General features: G+C 42.0%; 1 protein-coding gene across 2 annotated transcripts; it reads left to right on the forward strand.

Moving 5' to 3' along the window:
* Positions 1 to 502: 502 nt before the first annotated feature.
* Positions 503 to 5,247, forward strand: Crnn (cornulin). 2 transcript variants are annotated; one of them, XM_087619577.1, is made up of 3 exons: positions 503 to 570; positions 2,586 to 2,736; positions 3,471 to 5,247. In XM_087619577.1, exons 2-3 carry the CDS (start codon positions 2,599 to 2,601, stop codon positions 4,908 to 4,910), a joined length of 1,578 nt encoding a protein of 525 aa, XP_087475703.1. In that variant the 5' UTR covers positions 503 to 570; positions 2,586 to 2,598; the 3' UTR covers positions 4,911 to 5,247.
* Positions 5,248 to 10,347: the final 5,100 nt, after the last annotated feature.

Raw genomic sequence — 10,347 nt, forward strand, 5'->3', positions numbered from 1 at the left:
GTGTGCATATATACAGAGACATGCCAAGATCTTTCAGGAGCTCATAAACTAGGTATGAAGAGTAACTCTAAAAGGAGAACTTAGAACACATGTAAGTAACAGCAGCAGTATCGGCAGAATAAAAACACTCCGAAAAGAATAATCTTCAATAAATGGATATGTTCTTGAACAAACGCTTGAATAAAGAAACAGACATCTATGTCTTTGCAGGTGATACATCATATTCTCCAGCATCTCAGGCTTGTGTAAAGTACTGCTGAGCCCAGCTCATTGGAAAGGGGCCTCCTAGTCATAAGGGGGACAGACACAGCAAGAGACAGCTCTAAATGTGGTAGAAAGGGCTTTTAATTAGAGAAAAGCAGTCTTGGGTCAGAAGGTGACCTGAAGAAGAAAGGAGGTGGGGCTGGGCTGGGCTGAACCTTGGATGAATCAAGCCTGCTCGTAGGGTGGAGACATCCTGTCTAAAATACATATGAGAGCCATTAAATCCTCTATAAAAGGTCTTGTTCCTCTGACAAGTACTCTACACACTGCTTAACAGAAACTTGTCCCATCCTGCCCGGGCATTAGGTAAGTTCCCTCCAGAAGAACTTCTTGCTCATTTTCAATGTCTTGGCAAGCTGAGCTCATAAATCCAGGGCTGTCAGATCTGAGTTGTCAGGTCTTGGTGCTTAGCTGGAGGTAGGAAGGTACCCCTGAGAGCCTCAGGCAGGCTAAAGCCAGAGTGCTTGGGAAATGCTCTTCTGAAGCAACACAGCTTTCTCCTCTCAAATGAGTCTAGCCTGCAGTTCTTCTCACTAGATGACACCGGCAGCAGCAATGGAGCCGCTTACCACCCACGCACCTTCTTGTATCAGCATAACTTTTCTTTTCCTTTCTAAGGCTGTAGAAGGTTTGTTTCTGCCAACCCAGACAATAAGCTCAAGCTACCTTATGGAGGAAGGGGCTATGCACTTACTTACTTACTTACTTACTCCCTCCCTTCCTTCCTTCCTTCCTCCCTTCCTTCCTTCCTTCTTTCCTTCCTCCAGCCCTTCCTTCCTTCAAGTTGATATATAGGCAACATGAATTCGTAGATTGATTCTAAGAAGCTAAATAATCACTAAAAAGACATTTGTTTTTCTTTTCACTATGTATAGGTCATGACTAAAGTCTGTCTTTTTTTTTTAAACATAGGGAAGTATTTGAAGTTATATGCCTTGAGGCACACAGAGGAAAGAGTTATTGACTCCTGGATCAGTAGAAAAGTTGTTCCTGCACAGTCCCCCTGGGGTCTAGACTTTCTCAATCCTCTGACCACACCGACTTTCTTTTTCCTGAACCAGGCCTCTTTCCTCCCCTCACTACTTTCTTCTCTACCCATGCCACCCTCTCCCCACAATTGTCCTTTTCCTCGCCAAAGTCCCTTCCCTGGTTTTCTAGATGCTACAAGCTTCTGTCTCTTTGTCCTTGAACCTTATCACCTTTGACATCTCTCCCCTTCCCAATCTCTCTAAATCTTCTAACACACATGTCTCTTACTCATTCAGTCACACCCATCTTCCCCTTCACCTACCTCCAAATTCCTGTGTAATGGAAATCCAAGTTCTCTTTTTCGGCTGGGTACCATCCATCACAGGTCACCATTGGTTTAGATATAATGGACTACTTGTCTCTTAAGGAAACTGACCTCTCTGACACTCTCAGGATTGAAGGCAGAGAGCATCTTGGACTCTCAGTTAAAAGGCCTCTTACCCGAGAATGGCACCCCTAACCCTATTCTCTCCAACATGTGCAGCTCACCTTCTTCTCCTTCCTGAATCCCTTCTCCAGGAAAGTTGAGAAGGTAGGGCTGGACCCTTGGAGGGTCTAATCACTGTGTGTACTTAATGTTTTCTAATGTTTCCAGTAAAACACTAACTAACACCCTAGAGACAGGCAAAAAAAAAGAAAGAAAGAAAGAAAGAAAGAAAGAAAGAAAGAAAGAAAGAAAGAAGAAAAAAACTGTCCACAAGTATATACTAAAGAAATAGAAATATCTGCATTATGGTTAAAAGAAAATCGTGTACGCCTTCACAAATCTATCTCCTCTCAGCCTTTCCCCCACCTATGGAAATAGTAGTGATAATAAGGACCATAGCTATGCTACACAGGAAAGTGCTTTGTTAGCAGTGCATGCCTATAGTTGTACACAAATTATATATGTGTATATGTACATAATGATAATGATGATGACACTTAATAGCTACCACTTAGCGTAAGCCAAGCATCAGCTGGGTGCTTTTTATGAATTATCTCCTAAAGCCTTTATGATACCTCTCTGAAGTAAGTGCTAGTATCAGCTCCATTCACAGTGAAGAAACTGAGGCATGGACAAGCAAAGCAGGTAGGTGGTGGAACCCGGCATTAAATGTTGACTCAGAAATTTCCATGGTCTGAGTGACTCTCCTTCCCATCATAAAGTACATTTTGAGGAGAAGAACAAGGAAGGTGGAGAAACCCAAACACAGCTGAAGACACAATGAAAGGACCGGGCCTTGGCATACTGTGTGGAAACATCAGGGGCTGACTATGGTGCCCATAAAAAGCATTTTCATATTTTCCAGCATAGCTTCAAAGATGCCTCAGTTGCTGCGAAACATCCATGGGATCATCGAAGCCTTCGGGTGCTATGCCAGGTCAGAGGGTGGCTGCAAAGTACTCACGAAGCAGGAGCTGAAGAGGCTTCTGGAATATGAGTTTGCCGACGTCATAGTGGTATGATATGTGGGGTGGAAGGGAAAGGCATGATAAGGATAGCTAAGGCGTGCTTACCTGCATGGGCTCGCACCTGAGGAATGTAAAAAGCAAGTAGCCAAATTCAAGCATCCTGCCTCTGTTAGTTGTACCAGCAGACATGAAAAACATGGAGGACAAAGGTCACAATAGATGACACATTGAGATTATTACAGAAAGGACAGATTCTTGGATCTGATCATCTGCCTTAATTCGTGTTAACTGCAAGACAAAGTAAAAAGACTCTCGGGGATAGTTCAGGCAAGAACAGATTCTTCAAATGGCCCAAAAGGGAAAGTAGTTGCTGGCGTACTAGGTGCATGCATGCTTAGCACAGTCTGCTGTCCTGCTGGGACTCCCCATCATGGGAACATTTTTGGAATATCATGGGGTATGTTCCTGGTATACTCCCTGTAAAGTTGGTGCCAGAGACAAAGTGCCAAGAGCAGTCAAAAGAAGGAGCCAGAAGCCCAGACAGTTGCATAATGAGCACATGCGTTCTTTCAATACATCTTTACCTGTCAATCATTCTGCGGATCTGAAATCAAGGATTTATATAACAAAAGGTGTTAGCTACCCTTGAGTAAGAGAGATGCTACAACAAAGGACACAAGTCATGAAACATCCCGGTGATGGAGCCAGGATGTTGAGTGCAATTGATGTGACCATATTCTACTTAGAAGAACAGTGCTGACCTGGCCTCATCTCTCCCCCAGAAGCCCCATGATCCTGCAACTGTGGATGAAGTTCTGCACCTGTTGGATGAAGATAACACAGGAACTGTAGAATTCAAGGAATTCTTGGTCTTGGTGTTTAAAGTTGCCCATGCCTGCTTTAAGACACTGAATGAGAGTCCTAAGGGTGCTTGCATGTCTGACAAGTCTGAAAGCTGCCATGTTGGATCTTCCAAAGAGCTGGAGCAAGGACAGAGGGGTGGTGCTGAAGTGGCAAAGGATGGAGCAGCACAGCACTGTGAAAACAGCAGTTGTGGACAGAGAGATCAGGTTTCTAGAGGACAGGACAGGGTGGGGACACATACCCAGCATCAGGACAGCTACCCTACATGGGTCAGCAGTCATGACAGGCAGGCTGAGTCTCAGACACAGGAGATGATAAGCCAGCAAACACAAGTGACAGGACCAGTGGAACAGACCCCAAAAATAGAAGACAAGAGTTGCATCGGACAGAAGAGATCAGAGAGACAACCACAGATCAGCCAACAGACAGATGAGATCACAACTGAATCCACAACTCAGACCCAAGCAGGCACCTTCTACACACAGGGATCTACCTGTGATCAGAACAGAGGAACAAACAGCCTTACCCAAGACAGAAGTCAGACAGACCAAGCTTCTACACAACACTACCAGACACGGGCAGGGTCTCATACTCAGATACACAACCAGACGGTGGAACAGGGCTGGGGACAGCAGACAGGAAAAAACAACATCCAAATACAGGGATCTATCTATGACCAGAGCAGAGAGACTGAGATTCGTGGCCAAGATAGGAACCAGGCAAGCCAGACTGCTAGAGAACACCACCAGGCACAGGCAGAGTCATATAGTCAGGCGCACACTCAGACAATGGAACAAGGCAGGAGCCAGCAGGAAGAAAATGGCAGTATCCAGACTCATGCTTCCATCTGTGGCCAAAACAGAGGAACCAAGATCCATGAGCAAGAAAGCAATCAGGTAGAACAGGTGGGAACAGGACACTGCCAGACACAGGCAGGATCAGATGCCCAGACTTTGGAGCATAATGGGAGCCATTCTGCACGACAAGTAGTGGCTCAAGAAAAGGGACAAATGCAGACACAGTCATGCATGGGGCAAAGCTGGACACCAGTGAGCAACTATGAGACAGGAGAGCCAGTGCTAGGACAGGTCCAGACTGAGGTAGACACTGTTAAAGAAAGACAACCGTGGAACAGCAATCACCCAAGTCTGGCAGGAAGGCAGGGAGAAAGAAGCCCCACAGTGGTTAGAGAGGAGTGGGTCAATGACCACACAAGAGAAATAGTGATCCGAAGCCAGGATCCAGGCAGCCTGCACTCTGGTGCTCCTTCAGCTCAGGGCCAGGATACAGCACAGATGGAGAAGAAAGGAATCACAGCCAAGGGATTATATTCGTACCTGAAGACAGAGCAGCCATGACTTCTCCTGACTCCAGTGCCCATACCAAAAGACAGCTGCAGTGAGGTTGGCCTGCCTTGTCCTGTGCTGCCCTGTCACAGCACTTCACTGGACAGCTATGATTCTTCTCATTTGGTTCTTTTTCAGCAATCATTTCTACAAGGTGATTTCTTGTCTAAACTTACCTCTCTTGCCCGGTGCTCTCAGAAACTCACCTCTCTTATCTGCTACTCTCAGGAACAGGAAGCCATGGAGGAGGTCATCTCATTGCACTGAATTTCTTCCAACTTTCAGGGGGTTTCAAAGCTGTTTTATCTCTGCTATCGGTCCATTGCATCAATAAAGGCTTAGCAGCTGGTTTCAGTGTGTTATTCAATAGTTTCTACTGATGTGACAAACTGAGAGCTCTAGAGTTCTGATGTTGAACTGAACATAGCCTCATCTCTCAAGGAAGACTGAGTTAGAACGAGCTAAATAGAGGAGAGAGCACACTGTATACTTGGCAGAGATGGGTCAGGGATGTCTTCTTCCATAAAGATGCTTATTTGTAGTAGCCCTCAAAAGGACAACTAAGAGAAACAGAGATATAATTACTATCATTCAGTTCCTCTAATTCTAGAATGTTAAGACTCTATTCCTAAGCCAGGTCACAGAGGACAGGTTACTATTAAATGGAGGAAGACCCTGTGGGACTGTGCTGGGAAGGGAAGAGGGAATGCATTCCCCAGAACTTAGTCATGAGTGAGAAGCCTTGATCTTCCCCTCCCACTCTGTGCAAACACTTACCCTCCACGTTGCCCCACTTGCTGAGTATCAACAAGCTGTACAGGAGAAATGCTCAACTATTCTTGACTTTAAAAAATCATCAGGGAAGTAAGAGGGTTTTTGTTTTGTTTTCATTGATGTGTGTGTGTGTGTGCCTTGGTCAATACATGTGCACCACACATGTACAGGAGCCTGTAGAAGCTAGAAATAGGCATTAGATATCCCCAATTCTGGGGTTACAGATAGTTGTGAGCTACCATGGTGGTGCTGCAAATGGAACCTGCACTTCTGCAAGAATAGTCAGTGCTCTTGACTACTGAGCCAGGAAGGTACCACCAGTTTTAAATATGCCTCCTTATATCTCCAAGGGGGCTTTGTAGGACACTGAGATGGGGGTTGATTATGGGCTCTCTGGGTGAGCTCAATATAATCAAAGGGTCCTTATAAGAGTGAAACGAAGAGGTCAAAGGTCAGTAAGAGATGTAATCATGGAACCAACAGTTAGAACTTCAATCAAGGAGCATAGGGTGCCAGAAGATTCTTGAAGGTAGAAAAGCAATTCCCCAAGTGCTCCTCGGATGGAAGGTAGTCTCCAGAGCCTTGACTATAGACTTCTGACCTCCAGTGCCGTAAGATTAAAAGTTCTGTATTTTAAGTCATTAAGTTTGTGTGTGTTTGCGATGACAGAAATCGAAAAAGAACACACAAAACAAATACTTAGCACCAAGGCTAAGGGTAAGAAGCTCATGGGGAAGGCAGGGCTGGTTTTTGTGAAGACAACTTGATTTTCTATCCATGAACACAGGACTTTGGGTATAAATGCCAAATATAGACAGCAAAGAACTTTTAAGGACCCAGGAAATGTCATTGTCACAAATTCTTACTGGTGTAAAACACACTCAAAGCTGGAATCACAGAAACATTTGACATACAATCTGATAATGTATGTTTAAATACGCCTAATTGCAGGACAAAAGGATGTGGACAAGGTGACAGAACAGCATTTAATGTTATAGTCTCAAAAGATCTAAATGTAATCAGCTAACAAAAAAATTTCTGAGAGAGTCTGTGGAAAGCAGAGTTGGCTAGCTAGTTGTCTCATGTAAGTACACATTTACAAGGAAAAACTAGGAGTAAAAGAATTTCATTTCAAATTATACTCTGAGAAGAAAAGAAGGCATATATGATGGGAATTATGAAGTTCTAGAAAATCCTATCATTTAGACTAGGTAATAGACAATATTAATAGACAATAGGTAAGGGGAAATAGGGAATATTTAGTGTAAAATGATAAGCTGTAACAGAAATCCTGGGACAAGTGAGTGAAGGTTCTGCATCACCAAAAGACAGAAATGCCGCAAATAAAACAGAAACACACAGAGAACTATGTTGCTTATGCAAAGGACATGTTTCTATCAACATGAAACAAACTAACAGGAAAGAAAAGGAGTCTGGTATCATTTATAATAATGTAAAGGGTTTGTTTAACTATTGACGTGTTAGCTTTAATCTGAGGAAAAGTGAGAGAGAGAGAGAGAGAGAGAGAGAGAAAACAAAGGATAAAGGGTCCATCCACATTGGTGATGGGGATGACAAACAAGGATTTCCCCCTGAAGCAGGAGGTCTTGACTCATGGTAGAGTGTTGAGTAGAGTTCTTGGTATAGACCAAGGAGAACTGGAAAGAGAAAGCTAAGTCTGTCTGGGGATGCACTGTGACTACCAATCTGAGCAAAGAGGAGGAATATTCCTCAACTGTGCCTCAATTATTCGGACTCAAAAGAGTTAGCAGAATTCATAAATGTTTCTAGTCTCTAAAGAACATATTGGCCACCAACATATCCAAAAACCCTTAAGCAAAGAAGGTAAGAGGCCCAGGACCAAAGTACCCAGGATCCAGCATCTTGTTCCTCCACATGTCCTGTAACAACAGCAACAACAACAACAACAACAACAACAACAACAACAACAACAACAACAACAACACTAATGAAGACATATCACACTAAGGAAAATAAAAAAGAGGCAGTATAATATGCCAAGTTTTTTGGCCAAGAGGACCACACCCTAAAAAGCCAGCAACAGATTGCCAAGAGATGTCAGCCATCCTCACTGAGATCTTCTACTTCTGAATTCAGTCAAAACGTAAGATAACAAATAAATGATCAGAACATGGAAATAAGAGGACACTTTAAAACACCAAATGAATAGACACTTTTTAGTGTCTATGCATTTGATGATAGCTAACTCTAATAAAGTAGAAACTATAGGAGACAGGAGGAAAAAATTAGAGAAAACAATGCTGTAAATATAAAGACTCTAATTGTCTCAGTTCAACATAGTAAATGCACAGAAAGAACAGTCTGACCCATATGATACTTATTTTAAATGTGTGTGTGTGTGTGTGTGTGTGTGTGTGTGTGTGTGTGTGTGCCACCTCTGTGTAAGAGTTACCCGATACGTATGTTGGGAACCAAACTTGGGTCCTATGGGAAATTCAAAACCATCCTTAAGCCTTGAACCACTTCTCCATCCCTCAATATGGTTTTATATAAAGAACTTTCTTAAGGTATATACACATACATGTTTGTATGTATGTATGTGTGTGTGTGTGTGTGTGTGTGTGTGTGTGTTCTTGTAGAGGCCAGACCAGACAAGGTGTCTTCCTCAATTTTTTACCTTACATTTTGAGGCAGAGTTTTTCACTGAATCTGGAGCTATCAGATTCAGTTAGACTGACCTGCCAGCAAGTTCCAGGGATGCTCCTAACTTGACCTTTCCAGCAATAGAATGCAGAGGTATGCCACAGTGCCAGACTTTAAAAAAAAAAAAGGTGCTGAGGATCTGAATCAAGACCTTACGTTTGCATGGCAAATGCTTTAATGACTAAGCTATCTCCCCAAGCCCTGGATAAAAAACTATTTTTTAAAATAAGTTTTTATATGAACCAAATTTTTATTTCATAACCTAGCAATAAAAAGTACACATGGAATAGTTAATAACAGGCCATAAAAAGACTCACCAACATGAATGCCTAAACATGAACTGAAGAAGGATGACCCCAGTAGACTCACCAAAGTGGATGGGAAAAGCTCACGAGGCCTCAACCCTGCATGAAGAACAGGTAACTAAGGAATGCTGAGAGCAGGAGAGATAGTCTTCCCCAGAGAAGAGCACATCAACTGGTTATGCAATACCAAATGGTCAACCTTGAAAACATAAATAGAAGGAACACTATACAGATTGATCAGGTTGTATTTAGGAAAATATAGGTGTATGCAATTTGTGTTTATGTATGTGATGTATCTGTGTATTTATATATGCATGAAACAGAAATTAATGGAAAAAAAGGCCACAAATTTGAAAGAGAGAAAGGAAGGGTATGGGGGAGGGTTTAGAGGGAGGAAAGGAAAAAGAAAAATTTTGCAATTGTACTATAATCTCAAAAATAGAAGAAAAAAGGGTACTTGGGAGAAATACCAGGTGCTTAGTAAGTGCTCAAAAAAATCACAATTTGTTATTAGGAAGGACAAATATTAATTTACTATTATTCAAAAATAGAAATAATACAAATATGATTCCTACAGATGCATGAAATATTGATAAATATTACCAGGCCATGTTATTGCTGGAAATTAGCAGTGACATATGCAGTATTAAACAACTCTTAGACAAAGGGAGATTAATAGAAAATAAAATTGAATCATCCTTTAAAAATGATAGTTATTATTAAAAGGCTGGAAAAACGCCAACTCCCCCAAAAGTGGAATAAAAAAATTAAAATCACAAGGAGAAATTAACAACTAATAATAAAAAAGCAGTCAATTAGTGAACAAGTAAACAAGTTGCTCTATTAGTATTTTTAATCAACATGCTATAAACTATTAAGAAACATAAGTTTTTAAGATAAAGCAGGGGCAATAAAGCACAAACGCACACAATGAGGAATATTGATGGATAAAATATGTAAACTCATGGTTCACATAAGAATACAATTCTCTGGCCTTATCTGGTATCAGTGGGAGGAGACGCCTTTGGTCCTATGAAGGCCTGATGTCCTGGTGTAGGGGAATGCCAGGGTGGTGATGTGGGAGTGGGTGGGTGCATGGAGGAGGCACCCTCATAGGAGCAGGAGGAAGGGGGAATGGGATAGGAGTTTTTCAGAGGGGAAATCAGGAAAGGGGATAACATTTGAAATGTAAATAAATAAAGTATCTAATTAAAAAAAACTAAAGACCAAATAATTCAATAAAAAATTGGTCATTGAAATTGAAAGAAAAAAAAATACAATCCTCAGGATGGATGAAATGGCTCAGTGATGGGTCACAGGGCTTAGGGACTGATGTTCTGTTCCTACCACTCACAAATGCCTGTGGCAAAGATCTGAAATTTACTTCTGGCCTCTGTGGGGACCTACACACACAGATGTACACACACACACACACACACACACACACACACACACACACACACAAACACACAAATAAAAATAATTAAAATACAGTTCTTACGTATATTGAAGACAGCATAGCTTGTTTAATACTAGAAACTCAAACTATATTGAGAAACCATTTTTCACCATTAACATCATAAAAACCTAAAAATTTAGGAATAGCCAGAGGGTCTCATACCTCCTGGTGGGGACAGAAAATGATTCAGTGCAGTTCAACACTGTAAATGCCTGTCTTGTTCCTG

This window comes from Rattus norvegicus, chromosome 2, assembly GCF_021556685.1.
Source record: "Rattus norvegicus strain SHRSP/BbbUtx chromosome 2, alternate assembly SHRSP_T2T, whole genome shotgun sequence".
Taxonomy (NCBI): Eukaryota; Metazoa; Chordata; class Mammalia; order Rodentia; family Muridae; genus Rattus; species Rattus norvegicus.

What these genes read in the sequence shown, in the direction of transcription:
- Crnn (XM_087619577.1), top strand. Translation starts at nt 2,599, where the DNA reads ATGCCTCAGTTGCTGCGAAACATCCATGGGATCATCGAAGCCTTCGGG. An exon ending in AGTTTGCCGACGTCATAGTG is followed by an intron (nt 2,737 to 3,470) that starts GTATGATATGTG and finishes TCTCTCCCCCAG; the next exon opens with AAGCCCCATGATCCTGCAAC.